The following is an 18,504-nucleotide window of genomic DNA, read 5'->3' on the forward strand; positions in this document are numbered from 1 at the left end:
CTACCACTAAGCTGCAATCTCTGCCCTGAGAGCTGTGCATGTCGCTGTTTACATTACAGCTACATGTTTTCAATGTGTAAGTCTCCAGGTTGAAGCACAAACCTCTCCTCCCTGGTTCTGGAGAATACAGAGCTGACTTCACTCAAAAGTTTATGTAATGTGTAATGTATGTGTAAATCTGCTCTCAGCTGACATGGCTGCTGAAGACCATAAGACACTCATCTGCTTTGCCTGGTCCAGAACTCAGCCAGTCTGAAGCGTGAAGGTGAGCACTGCTCAAAACCACGGCAAGAGAAAGAGTTTTCGGGGCTGGGGAGATGGCTCAGAGGTTAAGAGCACTGACTGCTCTTCCAGAGGTCCTGAGTTCAATTCCCAGCAACCACATGGTGGCTCACAACCATCTGTAATGAGATCTGGTGCCCTCTTCCGGTGTGCAGTCATACATGCTGTATACATAATAAATAAATAAATCTTTAAGAGAGAGAGAGAGAGAGAGAGAGAGAGAGAGAGAGAGTTTTATGGGTATATATAATCTAAAAAAATTTTATGTCTTCCTAAATGTTTGTTTCTGCTTTTCTCTAAAGATTTAACACTATTGGTCTTCTAATAGTCCCAGTTCAATTAAAATTTAAAGCTGACTTTGGAGTTGGAGAATGGCTCTCTCCTTCTTTAAACTCAAGCATGTTGTTAAAAGGAAAATATAAACTCCCTGTATCATACCAGAATAAAAGAGCCATTTTCTGCTATGGGACAGGACAAAAGCCAAATTAATTAAGGGACTATTCTATTACTAATCTCAACTCTTTGATTCTATTCTGATTCTTTAAACTTTTCTTAAAGTATAAATTTTATATCAAAATTTACAAGATTAATATATACATATACATTTTAAACTTTGTTAAGATATGAATGGTCATATAGAGTACTAACTAATTCTAGAAAAAAGGCTTCAATTAGCTGCATATATATGTCTTTGTGTTCGAGTCTCTTATCAGTTTTCTGCAGGAAATCATGGCCAGGCCTAACATCAACTGAAGTCTCCAGGAAGAAGATGGGGCCCCACAACAACAACAACAACAATTCCACGTGGACAATAATAATATCACTAAGCTGACAAACATCATCTACAGATCAGCTTTGAACTACAAGGTGCTCAGAGCAATTTTGAGATGACTAGCTGAGATGATCCAGTCTCAAAGATTACTTGCATAAGGACTTGAGATAAACCCTGAACTTTGGCATTATACACAGACTGGATAATAATGAAGGATATAGTTACCTTTCCTAGAATTTGACAATTAACCTAAAATTTTTCTTTCAGGATAAAGATAACTTTGCCCATACCCAGCAGGAAGCAATTTTAAGAATACGACGCCCATATTCCCAAAGAGGTGGTGTGGGGCGGGTAGTTTTTTTTGGTTCTTTTTAATGGGTTTTGGGTCTGGGATAATTTTCATTATTTAGGGGGGTAAGTTACAAGTTGTTGTCAAGGGTTAGGAAAAAGGCTAAGCAAAGGAGATTAGATTTAAGGTTCTTGTTTAAAAAAAAAGAAAGAAAGAAAGGAAGAAAAGAAAAGAAAAGAAAAAGATAATTACTAGTTTTAAATACTTTACATTATTACCAACTATTAGGATATAAAGAAATGAAAGTTAGTAGTTAGACATTACAATAGAAATTGTAGTCATATTAGATATGTTTTAAAAATTGAGCAGATGTATTTTAGACAGGTCATCTTCAAACCCTTCAGAGATCTACAGAATATGGCATTTAAAATGTTTTAATAACTTAGAAATTTTTTTTTTTTGAGACATGTCGGCTCCTGGCAGTACCAATCTACTTCAGAGAAAATATGGGCATTGAAGAAACTGCATATGGAGTTAATTTTCATTGTGGCAAAAGTTAGCCACTGGACAACAAAGTATCCTCAAATCAACAGGAAAAAATGGACAGACAGAACACGAAACAAAGGACTACCAATTCCTGCCAAAACAAGTGTGGTTATGGCTTTATCAAAAGGCATCTTCTGAGGCCAGGACAATATGGCACCATCCCTGAAGTGGCCTTCACAATCCAGAAAAGGTACAGTGTCCTTTTCTTCAAAGACAGCTGAACAGGCAGTGGGCCGATGGCTTCTGTTGTGCAATGGAACAGCAACTGAAAGCTCATGCCTCTCAATAGTAGACTGGCATTTAATAGAGGGATGTGGAGAAGAACGGGATGCTGAGATGAAGCCATATATACACAGCCAAGAAGAATGGACAGCTGAATTCAAAAACCATCAACAATTTCCAGAATTTAAAATCATGAATCATGACAGGACACTAGTGGAATTCAGGTATTTCTGGTACATGGACTGCTCTCACCCAATGTGAGGTTGAACTGTTGACCTTGTGTACAACCTACTTCACAAATGAGTCTGTCAGATACAATAAGCCTATAGGCTGAAGATGATGCCCCAACACTGCGAAGAAACCTCAGGTGACTGTCCAGGCAGCTGGGTGTTTCTGTCAACTCACAAAATTTTTGGAAGTTGCTTTTGTGCACTTCTTGTTTTTATTTTTGTTAGCTAATATTATTTCCTTCTTGGGTCTCTGAGGGAGTTGAAGATTAGTTAGTTATAGTTGAAGATTAATTAGGATAGAAAGTGAATTAGATACATTTTGGACTTACTAAAATAGGATAGATAAGGGAATTATTTTCTCTGATTTGTCAAATACAAATGGACTAGACATCGTTTAGGTATTTGTTACTTGTATATATTGTATATAGTTATTGTACTTTTGTATATAGTTTTTCTTTTGTTAGTTATAACCTTTTGCCTTTTTTCTTTTTATTAAAATAGAAAAGGGGAAATATGGTGATATTTTATTTGTACTGAAATGTAATTTTAATTTTATGTTAATAAAGTTGCCCTGGGGTCAGAGCTATTAGAGCCATAGCAAGAGCGTGGTGGGTAGAAGAGCTAGGTAGATTTCTGTGTGTTCAGGGATACAGCCAGTATTGGAGACATACGCCTTTAAGACCTGGAGGGCTGTACTTACAGGCAGTGATGAGGCAGTCATGTGGTTGGGTTTACAACCAATGAGAAGGCAGAACAGAAAGACTATTTAAACACAGACAAACAGGAAGTAGCTCTCTCTCGGGGAAGTTAGGAGCACTGCAGGAGGTAAGATTTTATCTCTGAGCTCTGACCTCTCGGCTTTCTCTCTTTTACATTGGCTCTGTGTTTTTTATTTTAAAAAGACGATTGGATACATCTACAGAGTTTTCAAACAGTCCAAAGGCAGTAGCTGGGGGCCATCCAGACAGATTGTAGGGAAGGTGCCTGAAGCTTGGTTCCATAATAGCAGCATTATCCTAACACCAGACCAAAGAACAGAAAAAGACTACTACAGCTCAGCATCTCTCACCAACACACAGGAAAGTCAACAAAACACTGTGAAAAACAACAATGAATGAAAAGAACTGTATATCACAACCAAATGAGATTTAACTCAGGTAAGCAAATTTGGTTCAACCACTGAAAAGCAGTTAATGTAATAATCTGTCAATTTAACAGGCTAAAGAAAAAGTCACTGGCCATATAAATAAATGCAGGGAAAGAATTTGACAGAATCCAATGGCCATTTAGATGAATAAAAGGGGAAAAAGCCCCCAGCCCATTAGAAATTTTACAGATTTTATAAAGAACATCTACCAAAATCTTACAGCCATCATCACATCTATGGCGAAAGAAGTGGCTTTCCCAGGAAATCAGTCCCCACATAGACGGGACAGCAGACAGAGCAGGTTGGAAGCCAGCCTAGTCTATATTCTGAATTCAAGGATCAGCCAAGGCTGCTTAGAGAGACCCACCCAACTGATTTTCAATATTCTACTAGCTAATCCAGTAAGAAAATTATATAATTCTGGGTGTGGTGACACACATCTTTAATCCCAGTACTTGGGAGGCAGAGGTAGGTGGATCTCTGTGAGTTGGAGGCCAGCCCGGTCTACAGAGTGAGTTCCAGGACAGCAAGGGCTACATAGAAAGATTGTGTCTCAAACAACAACAATTATATAAAGGCACACAGAAAGTACATCATCTTGTATAACGATGGCTGGAGTTCAGAATAGTGTACATAGAAAGTACAAATAAACTTGGACACCCCCCCCCACCAAATACACACACACACACACACACACACACACACACACACACACAATTTTTTCAGTTTACTTATATAAAGTCTAGTTAAAACACAGAACCCAAATCAAAATACACCACAGTCAGCAAATCCTTCCATGATGAAAATACCCCAAATCTAGAAACAGAGATAACTTGGATTTCCACATGCAGAAGAACAAAGCTAACTCACAAAACTAACTCACATTCAACCAAACCTAAATACAAGGGCAAAAATCATACACTGCTTAGAGAAGACACAGGAACAAGCCAAGAACAGTGGCACATACCCTTAACCCCAGGACTGAGCACTGGGGAAGCAAAGGCAGCTGGAGTTCTATGAGTTTGAGGCCAGCCAGGAATATACAGGGAGACCCTCTCCGACAGAGAGAGAAAAGAGGGAGATAGATAGATAGATAGATAGATAGATAGATAGATAGATAGATAGATAGATAGATAGATAGATTCAGTAGTTAGGAGTAGCTGGGAATTGCTGTTAGTGAGGCACAAGTATGGGCCTAAGGTCTTGAAAAGTTTCAGAGGCGTCAGTGATGCGGCCCACAGTGAATGTAATAGATGCTAATGAGGAAAACGGCCATGTGGTATGATTTCTGTTGCTGCTGCTGTTTTGTGAAGGCAGGGTCTTGCTTTGCAAGCCAGACTGACCTTGAACTTGGGGTTCTCCTGCTTCACCCTACCTAGTGTCATGACTACAGGCATATACTACCCAGCTGACAGTAACACTAACTTCTGTTTTCCAAATTAAGGGACAACAGTGAAGAGAGGCAGTGCCCACAGTCCCCACCTACATGGCACAGCTATGAGGAGGTCCCCTCAGCCATCCAGGACTCAGATCTGGCCATGTCACCCAATGTGAGAGATGCTGTTCATGTCTCAGGTGCTGACTACTGTGTCTGCAGCCTCTGACAGAGCCGCTGGAGACACAAGGAAGACACCAATCCCCTCAGCAAGGGAGAACAGAAAGCCAACCCTTAAAATCCCAGAGCTTCGAAACTGAGAAGAAACAGTATCTTTAAAACCTGAGAGCAGAGCTGTGAAAGAAACTTTTGAAATATTTAATGCTAAGAGAGAAAGATGCCTTCACCACATGCCTTTGAGTTCCCCCCTGGTCATGGAAGGGCAGAAGGCAGATGGACACCAAGAGTGCAAGCAGTCCTGGTATCTACACCCAGCCAGAGGTTTGGGGGGCCCATGTCCTACCTGAGGCCACCTTGGGCTGGTTGCCGACAATTCCAACGGTCCTCCCATTCATTCTTGCAAAGCCAACAATAATGTTCTTTGCGTAATTGGGCATGATCTCAAAAAACTCTCTCTCATCAATCACCTGTAGGGATAAATTTCCTCCTGAGATCAAGAAGATGGAGACAAAAACGCTATGATGCATAAGCACAGACAGCTTTACCAAGGGCAACAGACAGCCCAGCTCAGCCCAGCTCAGCCCAGCTCAGCCCAGCTCTCTCTCCCTTGTTGCATGGGTGGAGTGGGACCCTCGCACAGAGCACAGCTCACTGTAAAAATTCTAAAATATGAATCTGAAATTAATTGTGGCAATTTATATGAAACAATTTCAAGCTTACATAAAAACACTAAGAATGGCCAGGCGTTGGTGGCGCACGCCTTTAATCCCAGCACTCAGGAGGCAGAGCCAGGTGGATCTCTGTGAGTTCGAGGCCAGCCTGGGCTACCAAGTGAGCTCCAGGAAAGGCGCAAAGCTACACAGAGAAACCCTGTCTCGGAAAAAAAAACAAAAAAAAAACACCAAGAATAGCCAAGAAGTGGTGGTATGCACCGTTTTAATCCCAGCACTCAGGAATCAGGCAGATCTCTGAGTTTGAGGCCAGCCTGGTCTACAGAGCGTGTTTCAGGACAGCCAAGGCTACACACAGAAACCTTGTCTCAAAAACCAAACAAACAACCAAACAAAACCCATCAAGAATAGTACAAAAGAGCTGGAGAGACGGCTCAGAGGTTAAGAGCATTTGCTGCTCCTGCAGAAGACCTGAGTTTGGGTCCCAGCACCCATGTTGGGCAGCTCACACCTGTAACTCCAGCTCCAGAGGCTCTAACACCCTCTTCTGGCCTCTACAAATACTGCACTCACTTTACACACACACACACACACACACACACACACACACACACACACACACACACCAAAATCTTTTTTAAAAAGAACAGTATAAAAAAATATTCATGGATCCTTACCCAGTTGCCTCATCAACATTTTCCTACCATTATCTCTCCCATGACGGTCTCTTTTTCTTGATATATGTACATCAAGTTCTCTGACTCATTTAAGACTAAGTTACAGACATGCTTTTATCTGAGTTGCTTACTAAGAACAAGGAAACTTCCTGACATAAGTGCAATGGCCTGTAAAGCAAATAATGTCAGTGAATGCAGCACTAATTTACTACACCACCTCACACGGACTTGAGCAGCTGACACTTTCAGGGATCCAATCTCTGGTCCCTTTAACTTTTTCATACATCAGTATTCAATGTCCATCATAACATCTCTGAAGACAAAAAACAAGTCATCACGTGGAGAGTGACTTCTTGTTCATTTGTTTGCGATTTCTTCATATTTGGAATACCATGGTAACTTTTAAGTAGCTCACATCAAGTGGTAATGATGTCAGTCTGTCCTGTAATGGTGTGACCTGCTTGAGTTCTCCTGAGACTGGATGACAAATGTTACAACTAGTTTTCTCAGGACTTGGTCATTACCTCAAATTTTCTCAGGGACCCCTAAAAGGTACCTTCACCCACAGACAACAGGAAAAAAGTCTAGAGAACATGACACCCACATCCCCAAAAGATGAGATAAATGGTTTTGGACATTTGGATTTGGTGGGTTATAAATATTTATAATTTAGGGGGGTTGGTTATGAATTATTATTCATCATTATAAGAAAAAACTACTACTAGTCTCAAATATTTCACATTGGTATGAATTTTTATATATTGATACAAATTTAAGGTTAATTTTGTTATAATATATATATATCTACTCTTGTTTAAGTTATTGTACCTATACAACTTATTTTAAAAATATAATCTATAATTAAAATATGTGGGTTAATAATTAGTCATCAGGGCTGGAGAGATAGCTCAGTGGTTAAGAGCACTGGCTACTCTTCCAGAGGACCTGGGTTCAAGTCCCAGCATCCACATGGCAGCTCACAACTGTCTGTTACTTCAGTTCCAGGAGATCTGACACCTTCACATCAATGCACATAAAATAAAGTTAATGAAATTATAAAAAAAATAATAATAATTAGTCATCATATCACAGCTTTGCAGGGTTCTATATGACTGGCCTTCTATGAAATGGCAGGACTAAAGCACTTAGCTATTCAGAGTTTCATAGAAAATTCCAAACCTGTTTTCCTAAAAATTGTCAGCATCACATATCTGGTCTGTAAATTATTTCATTAAAAAGCTTACTAATACAGACAGAGACTCCCAGCTCCTGGCAGTAACTCTGAGGTCTCCAAAGAAGATATGGAACATCATGACGACTCCACTTGGATTGTTGGTAACATTGGCCACTGGATGAAGGACTTTAATAAAAGTTTAATGTAAAAACTTTTGTCTGAGGAAAAAAGGCAGGAGACTGAAACAGTAAAGGAAAGGGGAGGAAAAGAGGAGTTTGTCTAAAGTAAAAATGTCTGGCTGAGTGGAGAGAGGAAAAACCTAACCTGAGGGTGTGAATCTACTCCAGCTGTTTTATTTCATTAAATAGACACCTATTACCTGCTTTTTCTACAATGTGGATTTCAGTACAGATTGGTAATGCTAATGTATCTAAAATTTTTATGTCTTTTTGTAAACTAAAATTCATATAAGCTTCAAAAAAATTGAGAGAGACATAAAACTTGAATCCACCTCTCACAGGTCAAAAGGACTCCAGATAAGTACAGCCTAAGTTTCCCCACCTGTCTATTCCTGAGGATGGTATTTCTCTCTATCCTGGTCTTGGGACTCCTCTCCCAATTCCTAGGACTATGGGCCTGAAAGTTCCAAATGTAACATATTTTCCTTTAAGTTCCTAAATTTTAACTTCTGTCCCTAGTCTATATCTGTCTCAGCAGATTTCCACTTGGCTGACAGACACATCCAAGCATCAGCTGCTGACTACAACCTGCTCCAAATGACTACACGTGCTGGACTTTCAAAAAGCTGGTGTGGACCAGTACAGCCAATGAGAATGTTCCCCGTCTCTGCAGCTGGGTCAGTGAATTAGACATTTCTGATGGATGCCCCATTGCCTGAATTACATTCCAGACTTCCTGAGCCCTGACAACAACGTCAGCAGGAAGTAATTACACAAGAGAGTGCGTTGCTTCTTGTTCCCCACCAGGATGAAATGTTAGATCAGAAGAAAACTCCCTGTCATGGGGGACCTGAGATAAAATAAATAAATGGTCCCCATTCTCATTTCCAGGTTCCTTCTAGATAGGAACTCTGTCAGCTATCACAGGGCCTTTGGCCCTTCTGCTTCTATTGATTGCTGCTGGCTCTTACATAATTGATGCCTTAACTAAATGATAATTCCTGTCTGGGTACCATTAAGCTGATGGTTATTAGATCCCAATATCAGCCCTAGACCCATCATAAGGATTCAAGATAGAGCCAAACTCAAGGGGTGAATGAAGGGGTTAAACTTTCCCACTTCTACAACTGAATTTAGGTTTCAGTTCTCTGATGGGGCAAACAGGTATCTCTCCCAACAAAGGGCCATTTATCAACAAATTACATTCAGGGACGAGGGAGAGAGCACAAACAAGGCCTGAGTCAGCCCCACAATGTCTCAAGGACAGTTCCTGCAACCCTCCTGAAACTTACCCAAGTATGTCCAAAGATAAAACCTCAGCCAATTAAAAGTATACTAATGTAACTGCTGCTTGCTTAACCAATGATGTTTGACATGACCTAACCATCCCTGATATTCCTTTAGCTGTGCTTAAAAAAGAGCCCTCATGCTCCTCTCAGGGTCACTAACATTTTGTACAGGTGGACGACCCTGCATACATTCTAGAATATTAATCAACACTCTTTGCTCTTACATACTATTTGAGTGTGGGGTCTTCCTTCAGCATTTTCTTGGACCCTACAATTGAACTAATAAACACCTATGAGATTAGCAAAACCCACCACTGTGGGTGTTTGTGAAGATGTCTGTAGAGCTATATATAGATCTTCGTACTCTGAGTCCAAGAGCAGATTCATCCCTTCATAGTATGACAGCCTTAGTATGGAGTGGGGTGGGCGTGTAAAGGTGGAGCTTGTGGTCACTGGAGATATGTCTTGTCTCGAACCCCCTATGTCCTGTCTCATCCCAGCACCAACCCCCAACCGCCCCCAAACACACACACACACATGCACATGCACACGCACGCACGCACACGCACGCACACCTTGGTGTGAGCTGTTTCAACCTTCAGTGCATCCTCTGTGTAGTGGGCCAAAGACCCTGAAGCTGTGAGATTAAGTACATTTCCTCACATCTGGTTACTCTCTTAGGACTCTGCTCACAGTTCCAGAGAGTCACTAACTCACCCATCCACCATCTGCTTTTAGTGTATTTCTGGTCTGTGTTTGCATTTGTGACAATTTCCTGTCTTTTCTGTGGACGGCAAGCCAGTATTGATGTTTTTTAAGGGAATTGCATCACTTAACTCCTGGGAATCACTTCTCAGTCACCTTCTCATCCTCCCAACTCCTGTATCTTGTGATTACAAACTGTGGTGTCTGTGCATTCATACTGTGGATACCATACATGCTGGATAAATTTCCAGAAAGGCAATTTCTGGACTATTATCTTAGTCCTATATAATGCCAGCTTGCCCTACCAGCTGAGTATGAGAAGGACTGCTTCCCACAGGCTTGCAAAGGATAGCATTCAAACTTTACTTCTAGTCAATTTGACATACAAGAAATAACTCAATGCAATTTATTTTTTTCAAAACATGGCCCCCAACTCAGGAAACTTCTTGTTTCTGCAGGGTCTCTCATCGCTGGCCACTGTGTACACAAGTAGGCAGTCCCTGCAGGGTCTCTCTCTGTTGGCCACTGTGTACACAGGTAGGCAGTCCCAGCAGGGTCTCATTGTTGCCCACTGTGTACTGTAGTGGGTAGCCATTCCAGCTTGGATCTGGAAGTTCCAACCCCCATTGAGACTCTGGCAACTGTCACGCCTACGAGGCGGGGCCAGGGGAGGCGTTGCCGGGAGATCCGAGAGCTGGATGAGCCAGCGCTCTCTCTGTGCCGGGACGCTGGACAGTGAAGGTGGACTGTGCAGAGCTCCGGAGAACACCGCTGGACTGCAATACACCTTCCCCAGACCCTGCGACCTACCTATTACTTAATTTGTGAGTTACGCCATTAAATAAATATCCTTTTAACTACGTGGAGTGGCCAAAATAATTTCTCCAATAGTGTACACAGGTAGGCAGTCCCTGCAGGGTCTCATTGTTGCCCACTGTGTACACAGGTAGGCAGTTCCTGCAGGGTCTCTCTGTTGGCCACTGTGCACACAGGTAGGCAGTCCCTAAGCTTCCAGGGACTCCCGAATCTACCCCACATCTGGAGCACTAGATGGAATGACAGACACCTGCTATTTATCCAGACTATGACGGTTCTGGGGTTTGAGTTCAGGCCCTCACACTCGAATGGCCAGAGAGCCATTTTACCCATTTATCCATCATGATGACTGGACTTGAATATTTTCTCACATGCTTAAGGGCCATGTTCGTCTTTTTGATGTTTCTGTTTGTTTTTAGGTGACTTCTCTATCATTTTTGGTCTTTCTTCCCTTGATTTGTAGGAATTTGTGCTATGGATATCAATACTTTCAGATATGGAAAATGTTTTCTACCAGCTTACCATCCTTTGGCTTTTACATTTGTTCCCATGAACAGTGGAATATTTTTTTTTAACTGAAGTAGATTTAAGCAACAATTCAAAAGCATTTCTCTACCTTCTAAGATCATAGAGAGATTCACCTGTCTTTTGGGTAATGTTCCCATAGATTTACTGTTCAGATGGAATTCTGACCCATTTGTTTTTTATGTTGTTGTTTTCGTATAGACAAGATCTCACTCCATGGCCCAAGCTGGCCTGGACTCCATGGCCCAAGCTGGCCTGGAACTTAGGCTTCTCCTGCCTCATCCTCCGAAGTGCTGAGATCACAGCCTCCAGCACTACATCCAGCTGACCCTCTCTAGTCACATGATGGACAGTCCTCATCCTCCCAAGTGACTCTCCAGCTGTCACAGCATCTTTGATTAAAAAAAGCAACCTTGCTCCTGGGCTTGGATCTATTTTAATCATCCACTAAAACTCTCCTGGGTCTATTTCTAGCTCTTCAGTTCCATGCCGGTGGTCTATTTACATGCCAGTCTCTCACTGTTTTAGCTGTAAAAGCTTTAATACAGACATGGCTAGTCCTATTTGTAGCTTTTGTAGCACATTCCCAGGGATTTGTGTACTTATGTATAAACTTGTCTAGTTCTGTAAAGTGTTTATTCAGACGATCTTCAAATATAAACTTAGGAAGAACTAGCATTTTATACTAACCCATGTCAAGGAACAAGGGCATATCTCCATTTGTTTAAGTCTGCCCCTGACTCATCTCCTGCATCACCAGTTTCTTCATTTGTCTGTAGTTGTGATATCTGGGATGTTTTCTGGGGAAGGGTCCCTATATTTTTCAGATGGGAACTAAATTTGCCTGGTCATTTGTCATTTTCACTGTTTCAAGACACATATTCTTCTGCCGCTGTTTGAAGCAGAGTCCAGAAGTTTTGATACACAGTGTTTTCATTCAGTGCTAGAATTCTATCATTCAGAGGGGTGGTGGTGGTGGTGGTGCATGCCTTTAATCCCAGCACTTGGGAGGCAGAGACAGGCAGATCTATGTGAGTTTGAAGCTAGTCTGACCTACAGAGTGAGATCCAAGACAGCCAGAGCAATTTCACAGACAGGTTACCCTGTCTCAAAACAACAACAAAAAGAATTCTGTCATTTGATCCATATTTTTCTCTTTCATTCAGGAACTGTTTAACAGATTTCTCTCCAGGTATTTGGGGTACTTTTATTTTAGTAGTTAAGCATCCATAGTCTGGAGAAGTATTGTTTATAATTTTAAAATATTTTCTATTTATTTTTATGTGTATGATTGTTTGGTATGCGTATGTATATATACCATGTGTGTGCAGTGCCTGCAGAGGCCAGAAGAGGGCATCATCAGATCCCTTGGAGTTGGAGTTACAGATGGTTGTGAGCTGTCATGTGGATGCTGTGATCAAAACCTGGCTCCTCTGTAAGGGCAGTGAGTATCTTAACCACTGAGCCAACAGTATTCATCAAAGTTCTGTAAGGAACAGAACTGACAGCACACATATATAGACAGCTAGAGAGTAAAAGGGAAGGTATTCGTTTGGTTCACAGGATGTGGTCTGGGTATTCCAACAATGGCTGTCTCGTGACAGAAAGGCTAATAATCTGGTAGCTGTTCAGGTCACAGGTCTAGATGTCTCAGCTGTCCCAACTGAATTCCTGGAGAGCTGCTGGTCTTCAGCCTGTGTTGAGATCCTGAAGAAGTTGGATTTAATACTGTCCGCAGAAACAGGATAGATGAACTTGCCAGTGAGAGTGAGAGCGGCAGGCAAAGGCAAATCCCCTTCTTCCATGTCCTTCATCTGGGCTGCCCCGGAGGTGTGGGTGAGATCTTTCTGCTTCAACAATATGATTAAGAAAATCGCTCATAGGAGTTCCCAGCAGCTTGGGTTTTAACTGATCCAGATGCAGTCCAGCTGACAACCAAGATCAGCCATCTCCAAACTATTTTATAAAATGTGTGTGTGCACATGCACACGTATGTGCCACAGCGTGCACATGAAGATCAGATAACAACTTGTGGAAGTCAGCTCTCTTTTCACCAGGAGATCCCAGGGATCACCCTCAACTCAGCTTGATGGCAGGCACTTTTACACCTGCTGTACCATTTGTAATTTTTCTTTTATCAAACTTAATGTTTTCTTTCTGCCCTCATTCAAAATCTTTTGTGAATGCTCCCCTGTAGTTTATAGTAAGATTTATTGCCCAACAATACAGAACACAGTCATGAGGAGGGGCAGCCTGGCCATGCCTAATGACCTGCAGGCTCCCAGAATAAGGGAAAAGAAACAGGTCACAGGCTACAGGACAGGCTAAGCCCACAGAACCATCAATATCCCACCAAGCAAGAGCTGCTGGGAACTGGGCCCAGAAATCTGCAACCTGAAAATGCACCAGAAATCTGCAACCTGCAAATGCACCAGAAATAAGCAACCTGCAAATGCACCAGAAATAAGCAACCTGCAAATGCACCAGAAATCTGTAACCTGCACATGCACCCAGAACCCAACAGCTGCCTTTGCTGATCAAACCAGGACATGGTTCCACAAAGGAAGAGGCACCATGCATCCTGAGCCTCACACTTAATCCCTGCTCTCTAGGAAGACAAGGTATCCTGACCAGAAGCACCTGACAGTAACACCCAACAAGGATCAACCCTGCCTTACTCCAAGCCAGGATATGGCATGAATTCTGTGCACCTCAGTGCCTTCTAAATCCTCTGAGCTCTGCTGGCCCAACCCTCAAATCTACCTGAGCCTTCAAATGTTATAGCCACTAGCTCGTACCAGAACATCCTGCCTGGTGGTCCCTAGCCACTGGCCACTGCATTTCCCGCCTGTGCGGACATTAAGACCAAGTCAAAAACATCCTGCTAAGCCAAAGCACAGTGACCACGACTCAGGCTGAGCGAGGACAGACAAGACAGGGCACTTACTGAGTGTATGATGTTCAGCATGTCATAGGCTTTGCTTGACTCCAAAGGGACGACTGTGTCCAGCTCAGGAACCGGACGGTCACTAGAAAAGACACAAATGGAGTCAGTGTAGTAACCACTGTCGCGAGGGAGCCGAGAAGGAAATGAAGCAAACACAGCACAGGGACTGGGTGACGTGTCCTCACTGGACCTTCACAGAAGCCACCTTTGTCATCATCACTGAACAGAACCTGAGTGCAGTTCCAACTCATGTGACTGAAAAAAGAAAAGAAAGATTACTCCTACAGATTGGAGTTCTTTCGTTTGTCCTTCCGGAATGTTTCCTACGCTGGAGACACAGCCTGGACTCGAAAGGGCACTGTAGGTAACAGGACAAAGGCCAGGAACCCCACTCTACCTTCCTGCAGCTTCTAAGACAGAAGAGCAAGGAGCCACAGTGGGTCTGTGTGTATGTGTGTGTGTGTGTGTGTGTGTGTGTGTGTGTGTGTGTGTGTTTGTGTGTGTGTGTCTGTCTGTCTCTCTCTCTCTCTCTCTCTCTCTCTCTCACACACACACACACACACACACACACACACACACACACACACACACACACGTTAACCAGCTACAGCCCCTTTCAGCAGCAAAGCTGCGGGCCCACAGGACACAAACAGTCACACCCTGGCCTGTGGCTCTTTCTCTGGCATGTCAAGGAGATCTGAGGTCTTTTTGTTTTCTGAGAAAGGGTTTCTCTGGTAGTCATGGCTGTCCTGAAACTCTCTGTAGACTGGCCTCGAACTCAGATCTGCCTGCCTCTGCCTCCTGAGTGCTGGGACTAAAGGCATATGCAAGGACAACCTGGCTTGGATCTTGGATCTGAGGTCTTTACTAGGTGCTCAGCAAAGCTCCACCCTAGGGCCAGAAACAGTTCACACAAACACATCTCCTAAGGCCATGCTGTTGACATCACTTGGGTTGTTCCTTATCAAGACCTAAACAAAATCTTCCATCTCCATTTTTGGACAACTCAAAGGCTTAACAAACTTCTGTAGTCTCTTCTACCCTCAAAGCCAAAACCAGAGAAGTGAGGAAATCACCAATGATTGCTCCTCTCACCCAGATGCCCCCAACGTCACCACAGCTGGGACCTTGTTGACATATTCCGCAACCTGCTCCAAGCTGACCCGAGGTCCCATCGGGATGGGGCCAGAAGGCCAGAGAAGGACAAGCCCGCTGCCACCCACCTGGGGTCATGGCACTCGCGGACTGGAGCCTGGTCCTGGCTGCTGAGCGGTAGATAGTTGAAGAACTCACGCAGGTTACACAGGGCATCCACATCATTGTCGAAAGCTCTGTGGGCCACACCTGAGAACACAGAGGGGAGGGAGGCCCGGGGGCCGACGGTCACCTACAGATGACATAGGAAGATGCTTGCAGGCTCCTCCAGCTTGGCAGACGCCAACCCAGCTGGCAGCTCTGTCCTTGGTCTTGTCCTGGGTGGACACCCCATGTGCTGCTCCTCTGCCGGCCCACGCCCCCACGTTCCCTGCACTGTGGGTCCTCTACACTTCCCTGCTTTGTAAGCAATGGGACACCACACCAGCTCCCCACAGCTGTTCACTGCCTCCTAGCAAGCACACAACGGGCTTGCAAACAGTAGAAGGAAAGGTGGCACACCCTGGCTCTGTTGAGTGGTCAAGTCATCATTCTAGAAGTGTTTGGAAATAAAAACTAGCCAAACAAGGCCCTGGCAGAGCCAAGCACCCTCCAGGCCCGCCTCACCCGACCATCTGCGTCTACCACTGCTCCATAATATCTATGACTCAAAGAAGCCAGGGGGAGACTTTCATGTCAAATCAGGATATCAAGTCATGCTCCTGGCTGCTCATCATGCAGTCCATCACTCCTCTACCCCTTAACCTTTGGTTAAGCCATTGCCCATGCCTGGGGTGCTTCCTCAACACCCACAGGGAATCTCTTCAAAGTATATTCATCTAGCACCATCACTGCGAGCCCTACCCTTGTCCATGAGTGAAACCTCAACAATCCGGTGTCTGGTGGCCTGTTCTTTATCCACAGAACTTAGCACCTTAAATGCACTCCATGATGTTCTTTTTTTTTTTTTCTGAGACAGGGATTCTCTGTGTAGTTTTGGTGCCTGTCCTGGATCTCGCTCTGTAGACCAGGCTGGCCTCGAACTCACGGAGATCCACTTGGCTCTGCCTCCTGAGTGCTGGGATTAAAGGCATGTGCCACCACCGCCCAGCTTCCATGATGTTCTTATTTGTGTTTTGTATTGTTCATCTCCCTTTCTAGTAACTGCCACATGGACAGGGGTTATGTTGTCTCCACAGACATGTTCCTAGCACTGAGCACAATGCTTCACACACAGGCACTCGATGAATATCTGCTGAATGAGAAAGTATTCTCAACAAGACTGAATTCTATTAGTCAAAAAGTATTTATAAACTGGCACAACATTCTGGAAGGCAGTCTGCAGATCCTCAGAAAGATCAACAGCTATTCCACCCATACGTGGGCATGTGCCAGCAAGATATAAAAATGTCATACAAATGTTTATAACAGGATATTATGTTATAAACACATATATATGTTAGAAAACCCAAATGTCCATCAGTAGATAAACAAGACATGGTAGGGCTGGACCTGTGGCTCAGTGGTACAGCAGCAGTCCAGCACGCTGGATGCCCTGGTGTAATCTCCATCCTGGGGGTGGAGGGGTGCAGGTGGGGGTAAATGGTAGCCCACACCTGTAGTCCCAGCTCTCAAGAGGCTGAGGAAGGAGGATTAAGAACTCAAGGCCAGCCTGGGCAACTTAGTGAGATCCTATCTCTAAAATAAATAATGTAATTAGTAATTATACATTTATACATTGGACAATTACTCCATTAAAAGGAATGAAGTACTGAGATGGGATACCACACAGACAAGCCTTTAAAACTACATGGTAAACTGGGTGCAATGGCACAAGACTATAATCCCAGTCTGGCACGTGTGCAGCACAGGGGTGGGGGGGGGCATTAGTAATAAGCTACTACCTAAGTCGAGATTCCGGTCTGCCTGTCACTTCTGTGGCAAGTGCTATTGGTGAAGTGATGTCAAACAACTTTTCACCACCCTGCATGGCAGCAAGGTCATGTCATACCTCTCACCTGACATAGTGGTGTGGGTCTTAGCACCACCCAGCTGCTCCTGAGTGACGTCTTCATTGGTAACAGACTTCACAACATCAGGGCCAGTGATAAACAGGTAGGATGTGTCCTGAAATCAGATTTCCACAACATCAGACTCAAGTCACCAGAGCTACTGGGGAGGTTCACTCAACTGAGATCACAGACACAGGAGAGGTGACAGAGGCCAGGTGGCAGGAGGAGGCTGGGACTCAAGATGTCCACAGGCTGAAGACTTGCTGTCCGAGCCACACTGCAGTGGTTTAAATGAGAATGGCCCCCGGAGATTGACAGATTTGAAAAGCAGGGAGAGGCACCATTTGAAAGGATTAGGAGTCGTGGCCTTGGTGGAGGAAGTGTGTCATCAAGAGTGAGCTCTGAGGTCTTAAAAAGCTCATGCCAAGTCCAGAGTCTCTCTCTTCCTGCTGCCTGCAGATCCAGATGTAGAACTCTCAGCTGCTTCTCCAGCACCATGTCTGCCTGTGTGCCACCATGCTTCCCGCCATGATGACAATGGACCAACCTCTGAAACTGTAAGCCAGCCACTATTAAATGTTTTCTTTTATAAGAGCTGTGGTGATCATGATGTCTCTGCACTACAATAGAACACTATCCTCGGCCGGGCGGTGGTGGCGCACGCCTTTAATCCCAGCACTCGGGAGGCAGAGGCAGGCGGATCTCTGTGAGTTCGAGGCCAGCCTGGGCTACCAAGTGAGTTCCAGGAAAGGCGCAAAGCTACACAGAGAAACCCTGTCTCGAAAAACAAAAAAACAAAAAAATACCCCCCCCCAAAAAAAGAACACTATCCTCAGAAGAACTCGCTGCTGTCTACTTCCGTCTCAGTAAGTTAACCCGCAGTGTGGTCAAGCTGCAGTGTGGTTAACTTAAACCTAGGGTCAGTCACAGGCGGTCCTGACTCAGAGCTCATATATCATGTGCTTAATATAGCCCTTCCCAGGATTCTGTCTTTAAAACTTTAAAAATCTGTCACCTCCCACTTCCATGGAGAAACTGAGGCACCAAGTTGGTAAACAGTGACTACTTTAAGTGAGGCTGTTTTTTAGGAACCCATTAGTCAGTACTTGGTGTTAATGAGAAGAAGGCAGGGAAAGGGAAGGGAGGGGAGACAGACAGACAGACAACTAACTGAGCCTGAGATGCTGACCTGGGGTTACAGGTGTCCACCACACCTTGCTGTGGATATTGTTCTATATAAATAAAACACTGATGGCCAGTGACCAGGCAGGAAGTAGGTGGGACAAGGAGAGAGGAGAATTCTGGGAAGCGGAAGGCTGAGGGGAGAGACAC

The 18,504-nt window shown here is 43.9% G+C and overlaps 1 protein-coding gene across 1 annotated transcript in view; it reads right to left on the reverse strand.

Moving 5' to 3' along the window:
• Positions 1-18,504, reverse strand: part of Pccb (propionyl-CoA carboxylase subunit beta) — a 72,260-nt gene that overhangs the window by 6,944 nt on the left and 46,812 nt on the right. Inside the window, 4 exon segments of the mRNA XM_028869948.2 lie at positions 5,387-5,510; positions 14,027-14,108; positions 15,250-15,370; positions 17,179-17,287. Of these exon segments, the coding sequence (XP_028725781.1) occupies positions 5,387-5,510; positions 14,027-14,108; positions 15,250-15,370; positions 17,179-17,287 (436 nt within the window).

Source organism: Peromyscus leucopus, chromosome 7 (assembly GCF_004664715.2).
Source record: "Peromyscus leucopus breed LL Stock chromosome 7, UCI_PerLeu_2.1, whole genome shotgun sequence".
Taxonomy (NCBI): domain Eukaryota; kingdom Metazoa; phylum Chordata; class Mammalia; order Rodentia; family Cricetidae; genus Peromyscus; species Peromyscus leucopus.